Source organism: Pygocentrus nattereri, chromosome 13 (genome assembly GCF_015220715.1).
Source record: "Pygocentrus nattereri isolate fPygNat1 chromosome 13, fPygNat1.pri, whole genome shotgun sequence".
In the NCBI taxonomy this organism is placed as follows: Eukaryota; Metazoa; Chordata; class Actinopteri; order Characiformes; family Serrasalmidae; genus Pygocentrus; species Pygocentrus nattereri.
Genome location: NC_051223.1, coordinates 34,496,574 through 34,518,597, shown reverse-complemented (window position 1 = coordinate 34,518,597; position 22,024 = coordinate 34,496,574). Strand labels below are relative to the sequence as shown.

Below are 22,024 nucleotides of genomic sequence, written 5' to 3'. Positions count from 1 at the left end.
TTCCCATTAGGCTGTTTTTGATTAGATTTCATTATTAGATTATTGTCTTTGTGTCAGAGATAGGAAGCCAGGCATATTTTGGTTCCTTTCATTAGGCCCACAGGCACATTCTAAAATCAATCAGCGTAGTCTCTGGCCTTATGCTAATGAATGTTAATGAGGTTTGGTTCGTTAAGGCTACTGATGGCTGGGTTTCTCTTTCCAGTAAAGAGGATGTGGTCACTGGGTCCAACAACCATTAATGTGTACACCTTAATGAGGGTCTTTTTGACTGATGCTGTTTTAAAAGCTCATTTTGTTTGTTTATTAATGGCAAATAATGGGAAATCATTCCATGGCCTCACACAATACCTATATAAATGAAGAATATACAAGAAGAAACACATCGGTTGTGCTGGTTGTTTGTTTATTGACTGCCAGGTCAATGCCATAGTAACTGATTATACTGAGGGCATCTCATGAATCCAATTCCAAAAACATTGGTGCAGTATATGAAATGCTAATAAAAACAGAAAGCAGTGATAAGCGAATTCTGTTTGACCTATGTAGCACAGCCTGTGCAAGCATTTAAACTTTATTTTGCTCACAAAACACAAACAATTAAATCATAACTGACCACCTCTCCATGCTTTTCAGTCTCTTTTTCTCAGGTGCAAGCTCTCAGCTCACAAGTCCTTTATGCTGCTGCTCATCCCTCTCTTCCCTCTCTGTTCCCTCTCTGCTCTTTTTAAATGTACACACATTGCCAAAGCCTAACCAGGGTCAGCTAGCTCTCATTAAGATAATGCAAGCACCTGAACCAAGAGGGAAAGAGGGCTCGTTGCTCCGCTTCCCTGTCACCACCCCCCTCTCCACAGCTCGCCCGTTGGGATTGAACGTAAAGCGTAGTAAAGTGCCATCATTGCAGGACCAGAGGCAGTGACCAGGAGACTGGGCTCAGGACTCCGGCACCATCCAACAAGCCCTTGTGGTCATCATCGTTCCCCTTCACTGTCTTTGCAAGCTGTCGTCTGCGCTCAGGGTTTCGGTTCTGTCTTCCTGCCGACTCTCGCAGCCATCTTTGGAGCCGGGGGGATGCACATGGCCCAACTTGCATTAAAATAAAAACATTATTTAAACACAGTATTTTAAGTTCTATGGTGGGAACCTTTTTCTATACATCGGTTCTTAATTTGTCTTAAGCAATCGGACAGGGCTGTTGTTGGTGTATTGTGAGCTAATGCTCAACATATTTTCAAGGGGAGACCGCTCCGGACTGCAAGCAGGAGAATCTAGCACCAGCAGTCTCAGACTGTGCAGATGTACTGTTGTAACACACAGAATGTGGCATGGTGTTGCCATGTTGAAATAAGCATAAACATCCCTGAAAAAGAAGCCGTCTAGAAGGCAGCATATGTTGCTACAAAATGTATATTTAATTTTCAGCATTAATGGTGCTTTTGTAGGTGTACAGGTAACCCACAAATAGCCCCCATACCATGACAGACCCTGGCTTTTGAACTTTATGCTCATAACAATTTGGATGGTCCTTTACTTGTATGGCACGGAGAAGAAAACGTCTGTTATGTCCATAAACATCTGAAAGTTTGACTCGTCAGGCCACAGTGCACATTTCCACTGTACATCAGTCCATTTCAGATGAGCTCGAGCCCAGAGAAATCAGCAGTGTTTCTGGATGCTGTTAGAATATGACTTTGGTTGTGCATAGTGTAGTCTTGACTAGGGCTGGGCGATAAAACGATAATGACAATTATCGCAATATAACTTTCTTCAATAGAAATATAAGAAATGTTCAATATAATGGAGCACTCTTACACTTCCACACTCTAGCATCAGCCCGGGTGGTATTTTCTACTGCAAGAAAAATGACACTACTGTCACCAAGAGAGGGCGCACTTCAAGGAGGGGTCAAGGAGTGAAAAGAGTCAACAAATGTACTTTTGCCATGTCTGAAACATGGAGTTATATATTGCCTGTTTGAATGGAGCGATCAGCGAGCTATTCTCCTTTGAGTGACTAGATCAGTGGCGTAACTGTACTGTTCTAGATGGAGCTCACCTTTTTCCTAGCATCCTAATAAGCTTTAGCAGCATTAAATTACATCTGCTTCAAACAAAACACCGCTGTGTTACAGCGCTTAGTCATATTTTAGTATTAGTGCATTCCCAAGCAACCAAAGTGAAGGAGCACTGCACTGATTTAAACGAAAGTAAACTGAAGGTGCTGTATGTGTGAAATGGGAGAGTGGGAGAATGCTAGCTTCTAGCCAGACTAGCTGTTTTTAGCAGCTGGCTAACTTGAAGCAGCGCTCTGTCTCTCTGTCGCACAGCATAGCGAATTAACGTTACTGTAGATAAAAAAAAAAGACAAAAAAACACCAGTTTTACTTTAAACCTACCTAAAAAAGGGACTTGCTCTTTACACGGCGAGCGTCAGATATCCCTCAAACTACTACAATAGAATAGCGAAACCCAGACATCTGCTAGCTGATGTTTGAATACGGTCATATGCTCTGACATGGATGTGGTAGGAGTGATGGCAGTAAGGCAGCGCGATCCATCACTGACGTACCGAGCCAGCTAAGGTTTGCTGGTCATAGTAAGCTGACACTGTTGAGAAGCTAAACAGCTTAGCACTCGTCATCAGACGGCTAAAATAATCTGTTTTCTTTCTTAAATTATGAATATTACAAAGCTTGTGGCTGTGCTTTTCAAGCAGGTAAACACAGCTGACCAGACATTTTCCCTGATCCCATGACAGATTTGTGAACTGTTCCACGGTTTGGCGAGTGTTTGTCATGTCAGACCATAAAGGGTGGTTTAAAACAAACAAACAAAAGCAAAAATCAGCCTTCAAACTGTATATGTAACGATATCGAATGATATTACATTTTCTATCGTGGTAACATTTTTGGCCATATCGCCCAGCTCTAGTCAGTGGAAAATAGTGTTTATTGATCAACGGTGTGTCAAAGGATTTCGGGGCCCATGTGTTGATGTGTTCCATTACAGAAGCATTTTGGTTTTTAATGTTTTGATGTGATTATGGGTGAAATCATTAGGGTGAAATACCTAAAATCCTAACAATCTCTGGCTGAAGAACATTATTTTTAATCTGTTGCATTTTCTCCTAATGACATTTTTGGCAAAGTGAGGAGTCCATCTTTTATAAGGACCAGGCCTTTCCTGGATGCTCCTTTTTATACCATGGCATAATAACATGACCTGTTCAGTATGGTTTGTTTTTTTTTTTTTTTTTGGTTTTTTGTTTTTTTTAATGACATTTTACAACATTCCTGTCTGAAATTGATGCCTGCCACATATTCCAAAAAAACCCCAACTTTTTTTGGATCACGTAGCGGGCATCAATTTTAGAATGAGTAAATATTTACAAAAATAATGAATGCAGTAAAATATTAAATATCTTTGCACTGATTTATTTAATACACATTTAAATCTATATATCACAGCTTAAATCACTTGCTTTCTGTTTTTATTTGCATTATGTCTACTGTCCCAACATTTTTGGAATTAGGTTTGTAATAGAAAAAAGACACATGCTCTGCAAAAGTGGTGGTAATTCTTATTTAATGTCTGAATTTCTCTTATTTTCTGCTTGTCTGTTTGTAGCATGTCAGTGTAGAGGTTATGAGAAAACTAATACCCAAGGAAGAATTGTAACCAGTATACCACCCATTACTGCTTTTGGGGCATATAGGGAAGACGTACACTCATCAGCCACTTTATTAGGTACACTAGTTCAATTGCTTGTTAACACAAATAGCTAATCAGCCAATCACACGGCCGCAACTCAATGCATTTAGGATGCAGAGGTGGTCAAGACAACTTGCTGAAGTGCAGACCGAGCATCAGAACAGGGGGAGAAAGGGGATTTAAGGGACTTGGTGTGGTTGTTGGTGCCAGACGGGCTGGTCTGAGTATTTCAGAAACTGCTGATCTACTGGGATTTTCACACACAACCATCTCTAGGGTTTACAGAGAATGGCACGAAAAAGAGGAAATATCCAGTGAGCGGTCAGTTGTGTGGACGAAAATGCCTTGTTGATGTGAGAGGTCAGAGGAGAATGGGCAGACTGGTTTGAGATGATAGAAAGGCAACAGTAACCCAAATAACCACTTGGTACAACCAAGGAATGCAGAATACTGTCCCTGAATGCACAACACGTCAAACCTTGAAGAAGATGGGCTACAGCAAGAGCATGGTGTACCTAATAAAGTGGCTGGTGAGTGTATAAATAATGTTTATTGTAGCAAAAGTGCCAAGATCAAAATTCTTTCTTTTGCATAATGTCTACCTCATGTATCATCTACAACATATGGAAAAAAAAAATCTATGGCAATTAAACTGCCCTTAAGTTGGTGATAAAAGTAATGTGGTGAAATAATGACTTGTAATAAGTACAACAAAAACTTCTATTTTTCCATACATACCACATTTTTCTCCTTCATCAGGCAGTGTGACAAATATCCAAATAGTGTTTTTGTAATATTTGGAATGGTTGAGTATACTGCTACCCATGCAGAGCTCTTGTGTCTGTGGACAGTAACAGTGAGGGACCAGTTGAGAAAGTAGCCGTACCTTATGATTTAAGGCTTATCTACTGTACAGTGTTGTCAATATGAGTGTGCTTTCAATTGGATTATCAGAGACAGAAAAACTGACGTTTTGTTGTTGTTCTTTGGATAAAGGACCAATTTTCACATTTCTGCTGAGTGGATATGTGCCAGTATTCAGTAAAAGGTACACTGTATTTCCAAAAGCATTCACTCGTCTACCTTCACACGCATATGAATTTGAGTGATATCCCATTCTTAATCCATAGGGTATAATTTGATGTAAGCCCACCCTTTGAGGCTATAATAGCTTCAACTCTTCTGGGAAGATTTTCCAGAAGGGTTAGGAGTGTGTTAATGGGAATTTCTGACCATTCTTCCAGAAGCACATTTATGAGGTCAGACACTGATGTTGGACGAGAAGGCCTGGCTCACAGTCTCCGCTCTGATTCATCCCAAAGGTGTTCTATGGGGTTGAGGTCAGGACTCTATGCAGGCCAGTCAAGTTCTTCCACACCAAACCCAGTCATCCACATCTTTATGGACCTTGCTTTGTGCACTGATGCGCAGTCATGTTGAAACAGGAAGGGGCCGTCCCCAAACTGTTCCCACAAAGTTGGGAGCATGAAATTGTCCAAAATATCTTGGTCTGCTGAAGCATTAAGAGTTCCAATATTCCTGGAACTAAGGGGCCGAGCACAACTGCTGAAAAACAACCCCACAGCATAATCCCCCCTCCACCAAACTTTACACTTGGCACAATGCAGTCAGACAAGTACCGTTCTCCTGGCAACCGCCAAACCCAGACTTGTTCATCAGCTTGCCAAACAGAGAATTGTGATTAGTCACTCCAGAGAACTCGTCTCCACTGCTCTAGAGTTCAGCGGCAGCGCTTTACACCATTGCATTTAATGCTTTGCATTGAGCTTGGTGATGTAAGGCTTGGATGCAGCTGCTTGGCCATGGTAAACCATTCCATGAAGCTCTCTATGCTGTCTATGCTATGTGGTCATGGAAGTGATTGGAACACCTGAATTCAATGATTTGGATGGATGAGTGAAAACTTTTGGCAATATAGTGTATGTTGTGATATTCAGCGCATGCAGTTTTATTGTGTATACCTTACAATATATTATTGCATTTAGATGTCCCTAAAATGTGTAACTACCAACACATTATTACTATCAAAAATGACATTGAAAACATTACTGGTATGTACATGTATTATCTGTAACATTTACTGAAGGGCAGCATTCATAAGGCTACAAGACATCTTAATAAGCCTTTCAAGAAAACTGACATAAACTTACGTTAACTTTTATAAAACACCTATTCTAACAAGCGCCAGTTGTAATACCTGCTGAGGTGAAATTACCTCAAAAGGAGACTTTATGACAACTGGCACCAAATAAGCCTTTATGAAAGTTCACATGGGTTTATGCTGCCCTTCACTAACAATTACACAAATGTATGTTTATTTATTTATTTTTTTTACTTCTTAATACAATATGGTGATAATTTCTTAAACTATTATAAAAGATTATAATCGTTGTTGTAATTTTATCTTCTTACCTCAGCACATGCTCCCTGCTGCAGACGTTTTACCTGTTGCTTCATTAGATCGCTGTACTGTGGTGCTCTTCATGTTGCTGAAGTCATCACTGCACTGATGCTGATGGACCAGTGGGTGGAGCAGTGGGTGGAAAATTTGGTCCGGTTGGGCACCTCAGCAAAAGATGAATACTAAAGACAGTTTATTTTGGATCAGAAAGGGTTGGAATAACAGAGACAGATGACAGTCAAGAAGAGAGTTTGTCCTCTATTGCTGTAGGATGTATAAAGCAGGAGTTTTTATATAAAGCTTTCACCATTTGTTTCTCTCTCTCTCTCTCTCTCTCTCTCTCTCTCTCTCTCTCTCTCTCTCTCTCTCTCTCTCTCTCTCTCTCTCTCTCTCTCTCTCTCTCTCTCTCTCTCTCTCTCTCTCTCTCTCTCTCTCTCTTCTCTCTCTCTCTCTCTCTCTCTCTCTCTCTCTTCTCTCTCTCTCTCTCTCTCTCTCTCTCTTCTCCCTCTCTCTCTCTCTCTCTCTCTCTCTCTCTCTCTCTCTCTCTCTCTCTCTCTCTCTCTCTCTCTCTTCTCCCCCTCTCTCTCTCTCTCTTCTCCCTCTCTCTCTCTCTCTCTCTCTCTCTCTCTCTTCTCTCTCTCTCTCTCTCTCTTCTCCCTCTCTCTCTCTCTCTCTCTCTCTCTCTCTCTCTCTCTCTCTCTCTCTCTCTCTCTCTCTCTCTTCTCCCTCTCTCTCTCTCTTCTCCCTCCCTCTCTCTCTTCTCCCTCTCTCTCTCTCTCTCTCTCTCTTCTCCCTCTCTCTCTCTCTCTCTCTTTTCTCTCTCTCTCTCTCTCTCTCTCTCTCTCTCTCTCTCTCTCTCTCTCTTCTCCCTCTAGCCATCACTCTCTGCCTCACAACAACAGTTCTTGCTTTCTTCCCTCCTACTCCTCCTATCTCTCACACACACAGCAGTGTTTTTGTTGCTGAAACAAGTCAGCTCTCGGAAAATGAACTCAGAAAACCAGAGCATCACCGCATATAAAACCCTCTTTGCATGAATGATGTAAGAATGGATGCTGCGCTGAAAATGTTCAGTCCGTCTCAGAGAGTGGGTGCTGTTGCCACGACAGCAGCAATTGTGTAAATGGTAATTACATCCTGAAGGACGTGGTCATGTTGGGAAGCACGCATGCTGACCACAGCGGACATGCATCGGTCCACATCAGTCACCACTGTGTGACTGTGTCTGCTGTTCATTAATACCGGCTGAAATGTTCGGTCTCTTTAAACTGCCATTTATCTCTGTCTGTATCAGGGATCAAGTGATGGGGCCCTGACTGGTGACCAATATAAGGGGCCTGTTAATTCCAGTAACTCATAATATATGGGTTAATATGGTAAAAAGTGTTAAACAACACTTATGGTCATATTTGTCAGTTCACAGTTCCCAATTCATGGTCTGAAACTAGAAACCCACAGTGCTGGTGGTGAAGTCTTCCAGAATTAGTAGCTGTTTTGTCGGTTTTTGTTAATTGGTTTAATTTTTTTTTTTTTTTTTATCAGTTTTATGTAAACATTTTTTTAGTATGATGTTAACCTACTTGTAATTGTTAGATTTGAATGCAATTTGTTTTTATTTTAACCATTGCATTAATTTTACAAGTTCATCCTGGATGGTTGTAGAAGTGAGCAGGTGGTAATGGTAATAATTTACTGCAATTCTTGACCATGTTGCACAGCATGTAGATTTTCCCACCCATGACAAAGGTCACACCCTCAACTTAGTCTGTTCTTCCTCCTTGTCTGTTATTAATCCACATCCTCTGCTGTTCCCGCTCTCTGATCACAAGCTGATTCTGTTTACTGCTCCTCTGGCTGTTCCCCGTCAATCCACTCAAAAGAGTATTTCCTTCCATAAAACTCAGTCTGTCGATCCTCTCCGTCTTATCCAGTCCATTTCTTCTGCCTTTCCTGCTGACTCTGCTCCTTCTTCTCCTGAAGCTCATGCTATGTTGTTAAATGAGGCTCTCTCTGAGTCTCTAAATGCACTAGCTCCTCTGAAGACCAAAACTCTTTTTCCACTCCTGCTCCTTGGTATACTGGTGAGCTCTGTACTATGAAGCAGGTTGGTCGCCATCTGGAACGACTTTAGCTCACTGTTCATGGTGAGGCTTATAAACAACACATATCTACTTACAGAGATGCCTTACGTACTATTAAGTCAACTTATCTTTCAAGCCTCATTAACAATCAACATAGCACAAACTCCCGTCATCTCGTCTCTACAGTCACCAAGCTTATTAAACCCCCTGATGGCATTGTAGCTGCTTCTTCTGAACTTTGCAACACATTCTTACATTTCTTTGAATCTAAAATTGCAAACATTAATAGCTCCCTGGCAATCGCTACTGCTGATATCCCTTTTCGATCTTCTCCTTCTACTCTTCCTCCTGGCTATAAACCATTCTCTTCCTCTCTTTCTGCCTTTAACATTGTCGACTCTTCCTTCATTGCTCACATCATAACTACTTCCAAGAACACAACCTGCTCTCTTGATCCACTTCCTACAACCTTAACTAAAGCCAGTCTACCTATCCTGGTCCCTCACCTTACCATCATTATTAATCAATCATTGCTCCTAGGCCAGGTTCCTTCAATCTATAGGATTGCCGCAATAACACCCATCCTTAAAAAACCAGGCTTTGACCCGTCTGACCTAAATAATTACCGTCCTATCTCCAACCTTCCCTTTCTGTCCAAAGTTCTTGAACGAACTGTTGCCAGTCAGCTGCAAGAACACCTAATATCTAATAATCTATTTGAACCTTTCCAGTCTGGTTTCCATCCATTCCACAGTACTGAAACAGCTCTAATTAAGGTCACTAATGATCTCCTTATGTCTGCAGATGCTGGTGCTTTAAACATCTTGTTACTGCTTGACTTAAGTGCAGCCTTTGACACAGTGAGTCATTCCATTCTCCTGTCAAGGCTGCATGAACTGGGCATTGACGGTACCGCCCTGGACTGGTTTACATCCTACCTGACCAATAGGCAGCAGTTTATCACCCTCTCCGGTCATACTTCCTCTACCTCTGCTGTCTCGCAAGGGGTCCCACAAGGATCCGTCCTTGGACCTCTCCTTTTCATTGTATATATCCTTCCCCTTGGTCACATACTACGTCGATACAATCTTGATTTTCACTGTTATGCAGACGACACAGAGATTTACCTCAACACCAAATCATTTCATAATCCACCCTTCTCTCACCTGCTTATCTGAAATGAAGAGTTGGATGAAACATAACTTTATGTTAAATAGTAGCAAAACAGAACTCATTCTCATTGGATCCAAATCCAGCCTCACGAAGACTCCTCCTCTCACACTTTGCATCGATGATGTAGTTATCTCTCCTTCCCCACTGATCTGAAACCTGGGTGTCATCCTTGATTCAGCTCTTTCGTTCACTACTCATATTAACTCCATTGTCAAAATTTCATTTTTCCATCTGCGCAATATTGCCAAAATCAGATCATCCCTCTCTGTCAGCTGCAGAAATCCTTATCCATGCTTTCGTTTCCAGCCGTCTCGACTATTGTAACTCTCTTCTAGCGGGAATCAGCTCTTCCTCCACTCACAAACTTCAAATGGTTCAGAACTCTGCCGCCCGTCTCCTCACCCACACTCGCGCACATCATCACATTATCCCTGTTCTCCAACGTCTCCATTGGCCTCCTGTGAAATATCACATACAGTTCAAAATTCTTCTCCTCACCTATAAAGCTCTTAACGGTCTTACCCCTTCTTACTTGTCTGATCTTCTTCTTCCCTATAAACCCCCCCGCTCTCTCAGGTCATCTTCAGCTGGACTACTTACCGTCCCTCCATCTAACCTCCAAGGCTTTGGTGACCGAGCCTTCTCCAGATCTGCCCCTCGACTCTGGAACTCTCTTCCACTACTGGTCAGACAATCCAATTCACTCTCCATATTCAAGTCTAACCTGAAATCCTATCTTTTCACACTTGCTTATAACCTCCCTCATGCCTTCAATGTCTGACCCTGTCATTATCCAGCATTTCTTATATAACTGGTCTGCCTCACGACACTCATAACCTGCCCTCAATCTGTTATGCTCTTTCATATGACCTCCCATATACTGCCTTGTCTTTTTGTTTGTAGTATTGTGCTCTTGTTGTCTGTGTTAGTGTGTTATCTATGTACTTTGAATTGTAAGCATCTTTGGGTCCTTGATAAAGCGCTATATAAGGTTTTACAGGTCACATTAAATAAAAAGAGAGAATTGACCCAAATGTGGGCTACCAAAACGTACAGGTCTAGTTTATTTCCCCCCCTGCTCAAGACGTAGCGTTATAATAACCACGACCAATAATTTATTATCTTGTCATTTTTCTACATTTGCGCAAAATCATATGTAGAATTAAACAAAGCAGATATTTTTCTCTGTTTAGTGTGTGCTAAAACACTGGAGCCTGGCCTAAGGCTAGCTTAAATGCATTGGCTTCTTAATTAGCTTATATGACCATATTGCAAACTTTCTACAAACAACAGGTTAACAGACGTTACATTCTGGTGTTCTTATTGGTCATGCATGGTGGCTTTGTCTTCACCTGGATGAATACAACTGTTGTTCCTCAGCTGCAACTGTTGTCGAAGACAAAAGATCCTTTACAGGGCTTAAAACTACTTCTAGCAGCTCGATATGCCTTTGAAAGCTGGAAAACTATTTATAGGTACATTCTTATTTGGTCTGTATGAAGGAGGCCTCCTCTGTAGTCATCAACATGGACAAAATGCTCGTTTTGGCATACTAGAAAAATGCATCAGTGTAAAAGATTGTCAGATATGTCTTGACCCATTTTTTAGGCGATTAGCTTCATAGCTTGGCTTGTGTTTCTGCATAAATCCTTGAGCTGTTGTCCTGCGCTCATTTATTTGGTGCCTGCATCACTGTCTCTGCATCTGCCTCTCTGTAGTTACTTTTTTGCCATATCAGCCATGTCTTGTGAAAAATTCATGTCTTGATTTTGTCACTGCAGATAATCGGTGCGCTCCAACGAGCAAAATATTAGTGGATCAAACAAGCAGCGTTAATAAAGCCATGACTTCAGATTGTGAAATGGTACATTATAAATGGTAATTATATAATAACAGCAGCACACAATGGAGTTGAACTGTATTCTTTCTGCATTTTAATTGAAAACATGCGGCATTTCCTACTGTAAAATGTGCCCTGCCTTTCACACATTCCCACATGTGCTGATTGTTCTCTGTGTGTTCATCGCTCTCTCTCTCTCGCGCTCTCTCTCTCGCTCGCTCTCTCTCACACTCTCACTCTCTCTCTCCCCTCTCTCTCTCTCTCTCTCTCTCTCTCTCTCTCTCTCTCTCTCTCTCTCTCTCTCTCTCTCTCGCACGCTCTCTAGCTCTCTCTTTCTCTCTCACCTCAGAGAAAGGACAAGTGCAGAATGTTAATCAGCTTTCAGAGTGTAACGCTGTGCATGAGTGTGTGTGTGGACGAGTTGGACGGCTACGATTGGCTGTTCAGTGGCTGAGCGCAGAGGGAGGGAGATATGCATTCAGAGTGAGGGAGAGAGAGAGGGAGGTAAAGGGAGGGAGGAGAGAAGCTCACAGCCTCAATCTTTCTCAGGTCTCTCTGAGACTCCACCACTTTCCATCAGCTACAGCGAAGGGAAAGGAATAGGGAAGGAACAGTAGAGCTGAGGCCAATAAAAAAATAAAAATAAATGCTGCTTCGCTCCGGACACTTTTCCACATTTCAGACCGAAAATGGCACTGGATTATGAAGAAGCTTTGTTCTGATGCTGGAGTCTTCTGATGTTCCGAAAAGAAAAGAAGGAGAGGAGGCTTTAAAAGCAGTGAAGGTTGGATTAAGAGAAGAATGACGCATGTCTTGTGAAGCTGGAGTCCTGCTCAGTTCTTCTTTCCAGGAGGGGGGAAGAGGAGGAGAGGAACGAGGGAGAGAGGAAGCGGGGAGCAACAGGAGAGATCTACGATATTGCAGTGTGAATTTGCACTTGAATTTGGTTCCTTTTCTTCTTTAAGATTTTGGGGGGTTTTATATGTACTTTTTGTTTTGGGGTTATTCAGTCTTGGGGTGATTTGGAAACCCTCTATGTTGAAAGGAAGACCTCACAGCTCTGTTCAGCGTGTATGTGTTTGCATGTGTGTGTGTGTGGGTGTGTGCTCACTTCTGTTCTGTCATCTCTGTTTCCGCCCGTTTCATCCATCTGTTGGATCCTGGCTGTCCTTTCACACTTCTGCAAGCATCCCTTGCCATCTGCGAGTGTGTGTGCGTGAGCCTGCTGCCTCCTGTTGTATCATAGTCACCTGTTTTGTGGCTTGTTGGTCAATCACTGGTCTAGAGTCTTGGTGTATAAGCTACAGGTGAGATCTTTAGGTATTCCATCAGGTTTCAGCTCTAAAGCCTGTATAAATAGAGCGCAACATTTTAATTTAGGGCTGAACGATTTGAGGAAATTTTCTAATTGCATTTTTTTCTGGCCACAAATTCGATTGCAATAATTTTCTATAAATTAAGGTCCAGGTCTGTTATCTTGGCCATGACAACCAGCATATCTACTTTCTGGCTTGAAGCTTCAATGCTGAATGCACTCTGTTCGACTACCAGTTAGTTGTGGTTGTTTTGTTATGTACACAGCGCATGAATGTTTGGTTGCATTCCATTGATCAAGCCCAGCTACAGGCAGTTTACAAGCTTTGTGTTATTAGGATACATTTCCCCACTTTAAATCGTTTTGAGACAGTGTTAGTAATGTAGACCGTAAAAAATTGCAGCTCTTGCGATTAAAAAATAAAAATCCACTTTCAAATTGTACTTTCAATATAAAAAAACGATTAATCTTTCAGCCCTATTTTTATTTTTGAATGTATTGCAGATGGGTTGTGTTACCATGGATGTTTAGTTTGGGAATTTGCAAGCCATGGCTCCCCTGGAGTTTTGGTCCTCTGTTGACAAACATGATGATAGTTCATTTTATCTCAAAGCAGGTGGCAGACAGTTAAGGTAGCACACATGTAATGGAACTGTAAGTTTCGAAGGTGGAATATAACCCCTAACACCAATTATATATAAAAAGGGAAATAAGCACAGAAACTGGACTTTTTTCAGTACATTTCTTTGTTTTTTTTAGTAAAGACATTACTTCTGTCCATAAACCGGTTCTTAGTTTTTCTTTTCTTTTCCCACTCCATTCAGTCCATATTTTCTTCCTCCCGCTGCTTCAGCTTGAAGTAAAGATTTATTGATTTCCTACACTTTCATCAGCTGAACATCTTTCTGAATAAGCGATTGTTACATTTAACAACCACTGCTGGAAGATTTCCGTGGCCAGTCGGACCGCAACATTGGCCTCACCACTTGATCTAAACACCCAAAGCCTGTTGGACAGTGTAGCGAATCCTCAGGACTTGTCGAGCCTGTTTCGGTTACCATGATTGGCGTGAACAGTCTCCACTCTGCGGGCCGCTTGCGCTCACGCTCACTCTGTTCTGTACGTTATGGGAGAGATTTTCGTATGATGGACCCGTTCCGTTACCCCCGCACGCCCCGTTCACGCTCCCTCAAACCCTTGGTGTTCCCCGACCTGCTGGGAAAGGCTCAGGATGGCCAGAAGCACCCACAGTTCCGGAAGAGGAAGAGGGTACGCTGGCTTCTCTGCCTTACCTTACCTGTTTTTTTTGCCTTACCTTCATAACCTATTCGTTGGTCACATCTCATTACATCGCTCACAAGTTGGCCTCCATCACCTTTTTACTTGTCTTATGTTTTCACCTGTCTCTATTTTTTACAGGGATGCACTGATGTGGAATTTCTGGGCCCATAAAAATAATCTAACATGCTCATTTCAACGCAGGGTGGCTTTGTGGACCAGGGTTGGGAACCATCGCTTTGATCTATATATAAAGTGCCCTGAGCATATACATATATTATTAAGTAATTGCATATAGCCATGATGCAGCTAAATAAGTAGCCTATTGTAAGCTTTTATGTTATTTTGTATCAGTATTTTACATCATTTAGTGGTCATTGTTCTCTATGGTCATTCAAAACAGTAGGTGAATATAACTGATGTTCCAGAAATAGATTAAGCCTTGTCTTACACTACTGAAGTGTCAGTAGTGATTCACTATTGAAATTTCCTTTTAGTTTAGGCTTAAGCTTGATCTGGGTCTGGGAAACTGGCCTTATGAGTTCTGCACTCTTAATTTGTACAACAGTTCCTGCCTGAAAAGGAAATGAAATCTGTGATGGAGCCACTATGCTGTCCATTTTATTGAGTTGCAAAGAGCAGAAATGGTCAGCACAACATATGTCAGTGCATGCAATAAGTAATAGGTTGTAATTGAAAGGTTTTCTTCCCAAATGCATTATAGACCAAGATTTTTTTTAAAATGATGTATGTTGTTGGGAGTGAGGTTTACATTAACAAGAAATATCAGTGCTATTTTAAGATGATCATCTTTAAGAAGATCAGCTTTTATTCTTTTCAAAAATAATTATATCCAAATGGACATGTATCAGTTTAGAATGGAGCTTTGTTATTGTCTGCACTTCCAGTATCTGACAGATACCTATAACTACATTTTCCCATGTATCAGCAAACAATATAATGGCCACCAATGTATCATAACACCCCTGCTTATTTACCTTGTTTGTCTATTGTCTCTCTTGTTTCCCTGGTACTTGTTTACCTGTATCACCTCTGATTTTCCTTCCATTCTCACACCTTTTACCTGTCTCACCCTTTTCTCTGTGTTAACATATATACAGTCTAACCTTCCATTATACTGAAGATCACAATAACACGCTACTGCTAATTTATTGTGAGCAGTGCTGTTTTGGACTGTGCATGGTGTGTGGGAAGGTGATGGAGGGGTGTTAATATCGAAATGACATTCACTAGTAGATCATTTATAGACGTTCTCCCACTGGCTTTGTTTGGCTCTAATTGTTGTAGAAATTAACATGTTTGTGAGTATGATTTGTTTGGCCCAGAGGAAAAATGCCTGCTGGTATCTTTTGGATGATGGCTAATATGTTAAGACTATTTGCCATTGATATTCATACCTCAGGCGTATGCAGCAGCATCAAGCACACCTCAAGCATAAACGCAACTACTTTTCACACCGAATTAACCATCTTTAGGAGTTTCGCAGAAGTTGTGGTTATTTGTATGGTTTTCCACAACAGGATTTTTGGGTGCTACCCTCTTTTATATATATATATTAAATGTAAAACCTTCCATCTAAAAATTGATAAATAATTTTAAACAGTGTTTCTAACTAGGAGAGAGGAGGTGATTAGCATTAGCTTAACTAGCATGATAACAGATCTGCTCACCACAGAACATGTTTGATTCTGGCTTACTAAATCTGTCTAAAATGGTTGGCATGGAGACAACCAAGATGGCAGATGAGCTGTGTCCCAGCAACTGGAATTTTTTTTGCAATTGGTACAAGATTTAGAATCTCCAATAGCAGCTCAAAAGGGGGTTTAAACTGGGCTACAAACATACAAGTTAAGCCCTAAATCTCTCTGTGCTGCTTTATTTTCAAAATGCAAAACGGTGCTTGTAGAAAAAAGGATATGTAATGTTTTTGTGTCAGTGAGAAAACTGACATAGAATGTTGTCTGTGCTGTGTGTGGCTCTTGTCCATTGCTGAACCACTAGCATGCTTGCATTGCATTTTCTCATGTTTTTCTTTTTTCTTGGCTCAGATTTTTTTTCCTTCTTTCTATCAGCACCAGCTATTGGTCAGCTCCCCCGTCACTAATCAGTGAGCTCCTCTAAAAAATATAAATTGCTAGAATGTGTTTATTTGGCAGTTCAAGATGAGGAATAGAAATATGATGCATCATAATTTTGAAGTACCGTCATCTTTTTTTAAAATACCGACATCATGTTTAAATATCGTAGTATACCACATTACCACCATAGCGCCCAACCATACACCAGACAAAATAAAAGAAGATTGGTTTGTCCTCTCTAGGCCAAAAAAAAATATCATGGTCTACTCTATGAAGTTACAGTACCATAATGGGTTTCATTGCACTGTGATAACTGTTAATTTTGTAAGTAAGGATTATATGCTTTCCATACAGCTGTAAAACTGCACCATTTACTCACATGATCAATCTAAATCCACAGCGTCTCAAGCAGCTCACTGATTATAGCAGTTGGCATCTTGTGACCAGCTGTCAGTCAAATTCCAGCTGTCACTCCAAACCCTAACACAGATGCTGAAAAGAAAAGACTAGTCTGTCTGTGATGTTCAGTAGATGTTGCTGTAACACTTCCTCTAGGTTATGGCAACTTGCAGCTTCATGCAGGAGTAGAACTGGGTATCGAAATGCAATACTTTATGTAGTTATATCAAGTGATTCATTAATGCTATGGATCGAAAAACTCCATGCCATTCAACACCAAAAGTCATGTTTGTGTCAAAGTCTAGACCCCTGATTGCTTGTCTAAATAACATACTTTATTCATATTATTAACATCAGATTTCAGTCATTAGTCTGCGGTCTGCTGTGTTGAATGAATAGCAATTTAAGCCACACACTCTCTTAGCTTGTAATTGGAAAGAAGACATCAGAAATAACTGAGGAATTTTGAGTTCCTTTAAGAAGATATTATGACATTTTTAATGAAACTCAAATTAAAAACAAATAATGGTTTAGTTACCCGAACCTCGAACTTTTGACTGCGTGCTTGTGTACCTGTGCACATCTCATCATATTGATGGTACTTTTCCTTGTACTGATAACATGCACTATAGATCAACTCAATGCATATGTTATGTAGTATGTTATGTTCCTTTGTTAGTGTATAAAGCAGGCATAGATGTTCATCTCATTTTCAGCATGCAGTACTGATCTAAAATGACAAATTCTGAGTTGGTGTTCTGAATTTGCGTCGAAAGTTTTTACTGTCAGTTGCCAACCCTGAATAAGGCCCTGTTGCCATGTTGACTCAGTACTGTGATAATTGTTACTGACTGCGTGGTTATTTGTGGTTCAATACTCTGAATGGTGCTTTGTATGGATGGGATCAGTTAGAGGAAACAATCATTCTTTCTGTATCTGTTTCTGTGCCATTATTGTCATACGCTGACAGAGGATATGAGCTATCAGTTGTGATAGAGATATCTCTCACTGTCATCCACAGAGACTAATATTTGTGGCTAATTACCTGTTGTGTCTCTCTGCAGGCTCTCTACAACTCCATCAAGAATGAGAAGCTTCAGTGGACAATGTGAGTCTTTTGTTTTCTCCTACTCTGCATAATGAAAATGGATCCTGTATGTTTTCCTTGGATGAAGACTGCAAGCCGATGTGTGTAGCATATAAAATTTGCCACGACCACGTTGTCACAGTACCAGTCCTTCCAAACATACGATAGTGGGTGCAGCGCATGCTTTATTGTCCATTAAGGCGACGTCATAATGGAAAAAAGTTGAGCTTTATGATGTCATACAGGGACAGTGGAACGCTGGCACATCAAACCAGCAAACAACAGTACATAGACTGCACTGTAGTGGCAGCAGTAATTGCGATGGTGGATGTATGCATTCAATTGATGGTAGGGCCGTGTGTATTGATGACGTCTGTTGCGATGATGCTGTAAGGGCATTACTGTGTCAAAGATTTCTATTCTTGCTTTGCCATCGCAGTCACCAATTAAAGTCCCTGGCTTTCCTAGCGCTGTTACTATGGTTACGCCTCCATGGCTACCACTCCGCAGCAGCAGTAGCAGCTCTTCTCCTTTGGCTGATCTGAATTCACTGTCTCACACGCAACGTACAGCACACTCGCTCGCGCACACACACACACACACACCCACACGCAAACAGGCAAAAAACGCACATCAGTACACTCTTTAAAGGGGCCTTCTTACATCCAGAGTAAAGGTGTGCTTACAGTCCTCCTACTACCTGTCTTAAAATAGCCTTCCCCTCACTCGCTCGCTCACTCTCTCTCTCTTTCTCTCACTCACTCACACACACACACACACACACACACACCTACACACACACACATACATATATACACACACTGCGCTGCAGTAGAAAGACCAGTCCACTTTCTTCCGCCTTGCTGCATAACACATTGCAATAACTTAGCGTTTTTCACAGCTGCACTGTTTAACGCACACAAGCTTGTCGTATTACACTTTACATATCATGCATTATATATGAAGAGTTGTGATGGTGTGAGGGAGATATATGGCATGCTGGAAGTGCCAATATGATACTGGAGGAAAGAGAGAGACTGCAAGAAACCTGCTTTTGGGGTGGGGGAGGGTGTCCTGGGATGATGAGGGAAAGGAGAACAGCAGGGATTAATGGACATGAGACATGTCTGCCTTTCTTCAAGTCGATCCTCTCTCCTCTTTGTGGTTATGTTCTTGACAAACACTGTTGTAACTGTGTTCATATGATGCATTACATGTGCAAACAAATCCAGACGTAATTTTAAATAAGTGATTAATGCACTTTAAAGCTACACTATGCATGTTTATTTTGTTAAAACTGAAAGTAGCATAGCTGAGTCATGAGATAAAAGAACATGCTAAAATACAGTATCTGCACATGGCTGCGAGTACCATAAAATAGATCTTTAAATGTCAGAAGCCTATGTGTGGATGTCACAAGAGCTCTTTGGACTGTGTCATGCATCTTTGTCTTAACATCTGACGCACAGGCTCAAAAAGAAGCTTGAGCATGAGAAGCAAAAAAGAAAAAGAAGCTTGATGTTTATTTATGTCCAAAATGCAAAGTAAATAGGATGCTGATGATGACATGATGACAATAGTAGACCATGCGCTCACGTCCACAGAATACACGTCCTTCAACAAGTTGCGACGGAGTCGCAGCCATCAGCAGACGAAGGGCTTCAAAGCTTACCCAAAATTAGAGAATGTTCTTCTGCGTGAGGCATGTAATTACACATTTCCACCAGAGGGGTCTTCAGATCCCAAAAACTTATGTAGAGTAGCTTTAAGATGAGCTTTAAATGTTGACACAGGTGCACAGTTTTGCATACACATCTTGTATAACCTCCTTGTAAAGCATTGTTAGTATAACGAGACGTTCTGCAGCCACACATGAACCTAAGGTCAAGCATCTGCTAGAGGTGCATAAAACCATTTAGTGTTGCACTTTGGAACAGTGGAACTGCATTCTCAAGAGTGATGAGGCATCAGGAACGTCACTCCAACCCATCCTGATACCTTCAGGATGAGACAGAGTGGCATTTGTTATCTTGAACCAAGATCACTAATCACCTCACTGATGCTCTTGTAACGTGCATGCAGTCAAATGCTCATAGCAATGTTCCAACATCTAGAGTAAAGCCTTCCCAGAAGAGTAGAGGCTGTCACTGCAGTGAAGCGGGGGGGCAAATCTAACTCCCTCTTAGTACCCCGATTTCTGAAGAAGTCTTCGATGACCATGTGTCTATAAACGTTTGGACATACGGTGGTGATTGAACGTTTGTGAACCCTTTTGAATTTTCTGTATTTCTGCGTAAGTTTGGCCTAAAATCTCTTCACAGCACGTTTGTGGAAATGTATCATGGCATGAACAAAGGAGATTTCTGAGGAACAAGAGTTGTTGGTGCTCATCAGGCTGGAGGAGGTTACAAAACCATCTTTAAAGATAACAAAACCATCTCAAAAACCATCTCTCCACCAATCCACAGTCAGAATGTGTACAAATAGAAGAAATTCAAGACCACTGTTACACTCCCCAGTCCCTTTGTGACGTCCGCGAGGTCACAAAGAAACCAAGGGTAACTTCTACTCGACTTAAATGCCTGTCTCACAGTGACTAATGTTAATGTTCATGAGTTCACCATTAGGAGAACACTGATCAACAGTGGTGTGCTTGGCAGAGGAATGAGGAGAAAGCAGCTGCTCTCCAAAAAGAACATTGCTGCCCATCTGAAGTTCGGTACAGATCACATGAATCACAAGCCAGATGACTGTTGGAACAGATGAGACCGAAATAGATCTTATTGGTTTACATGAGAGGCATCATGTTTGGAAAAAGAGAGCCTGCATTCCGGCATAAAAACCTTTTTAAAAATCATATTTCTCTTATTATTGTTTCGGCAGTAAATTCTGAATGGCCGTTTTTGACCTTGCCCTCTGGTTAATGACATGGGACATGCTTTCATATTACCCTTTGCTTCTTTGGCTACCAGGCTTTCAGGCGAGTCCTTCTCTGAAGTCTTGAGGTTGTATTCACATAGACTCCATTTTCAAAGAAATGTTTGTATGGCTTTTTTTTTTTCCTTGTCGTTTGAGGTTTGATGGTTTGTTTTGGTCACTTACCTTGATTGTATTTCTGTTTTGAATTTTGCTTATTAGGTTAATAGTAGTTTGGATAGAGGTTGTGTTCTCTTGATTGCCTTCCAGTGAGACACAGATTGAATGAGGCTGTGTGTAGCGATGCTTGGCTGGAAGAGCTTTGTGTTTTATCGAATTTGGGTCGCCTGCTTGAGATTGTGCCAGAATTTCATTGATCTTTTTTTCTATATGAATGTGTAACAGAGTCTCAGTTCTGCCCTGTGGCTGTCATTGGAGATATTTCTGTCATTCTTTGTGTGTGTGTGTCTATAGTACTGTGCAAAAGTCAGAAATCACCCTTTACTTTATTCCTTTATTTAACATCCAATCAAAATGGCCATTCAGTAAATGCTATTCATTTTAGGAGATCGTTCTAAGAGATTAGATTAAAAAAATACACTTTAAAAATCACAAAACTAGAGGTTACAAAATGTCAAATGTGACTCCTAAAAATCATGCAAGACCTAGTAGAGCCCCAAAGTTTACCCCCTTTTAGATATTAGATGGGAGAGAGGAGAAAACAAGCTCCATTCATGCTTCAGATCTGAAAAACTCTACAGAGGTTTCTGTTCATCTGTCCTCTGTTAGAAGAGCAGCCACTCCAGAGTCCAGACCTCAACATCACTGAATGTGTTTAGGCTGTTTCGGATTGCGGGAAACAGAAAATACAACCAATGTCTAAGACTGAACTTTGGAGGGGGTGGAAAATTATCCCTGCAGATTTCTTTGCAAAACAGAAAGCAACTTCCAAAAAGAATAAAGGCTGCAATAAAGACAAATGGTGGACACACTAAATACTGAAAATGTATGTTATTTTTAGTTGTTACTTTCTGGTAAATATGTGTTTTCTGCTTGGATAACTTGTATTTAATGGCTGTTTTGAGGGGAATTAAAAAAAAGAAAGATTTGCACAGTATTGTATATATTAGATTAAGATTAAGTGACCCTTATTAGTCCCACAACGGGGAAATTTCATCTCCGCATTTAACCCATCTGGGCAGTGAAACACCACATATACTCTAGTGAGCACACACACACTAGGGGGCAGTGAGCAGCCCAATCCGCGGAGCCTGGGGAGCAGTTGGGGTTAGGTGTCTTGCTCAAGGATACCTCAGTCATGTGCTGTCGGCTCAGGGGATCAAACTGGTGACCTTCTGGTCACGAGGCTGGTTCCCTAACCTCCAGCCCACGACTACCCCAGGTGTACCAAGACTGCAAAAATTGGTATCCTGTCAAGTAAAATTATTTTAAATATAGTCAATAAATCTAATATTCTCCTGTTGAGGTTGTTGTAAGCTTAATTTAAGACTATTTAGCTTATTCCTAGACATTTTCTACTTGTTTTCAGTAGTTTTATTGAGTAAAACTCTCTTACTATGTTGGCAAATCATTTTGCTTGTTCTTTGTTTGAGACCAGCAAAATTATTATCCAGTCTAGTGAGATCATTTTACTTAATACAATTACTCTAAGCAAGTATATAATGTCTAGAAATAAGCTAC

At 41.0% G+C, this 22,024-nt stretch overlaps 1 protein-coding gene across 5 annotated transcripts in view; it reads left to right on the top strand.

The window, feature by feature from the left end:
- Positions 1 to 22,024, top strand: part of LOC108439444 (PH and SEC7 domain-containing protein 1) — an 87,698-nt gene that overhangs the window by 46,237 nt on the left and 19,437 nt on the right. For 4 of the 5 annotated variants that reach the window (XM_037544099.1, XM_037544098.1, XM_037544097.1 and 1 more), the window contains one exon: positions 17,385 to 17,428. In XM_037544099.1, the coding sequence (XP_037399996.1) occupies positions 17,385 to 17,428 (44 nt within the window). Of the gene's footprint in view, positions 1 to 9,965; positions 10,281 to 17,384; positions 17,429 to 22,024 lie in introns of those variants that run through there. The other variant, XM_037544100.1, reaches the window with a different exon arrangement.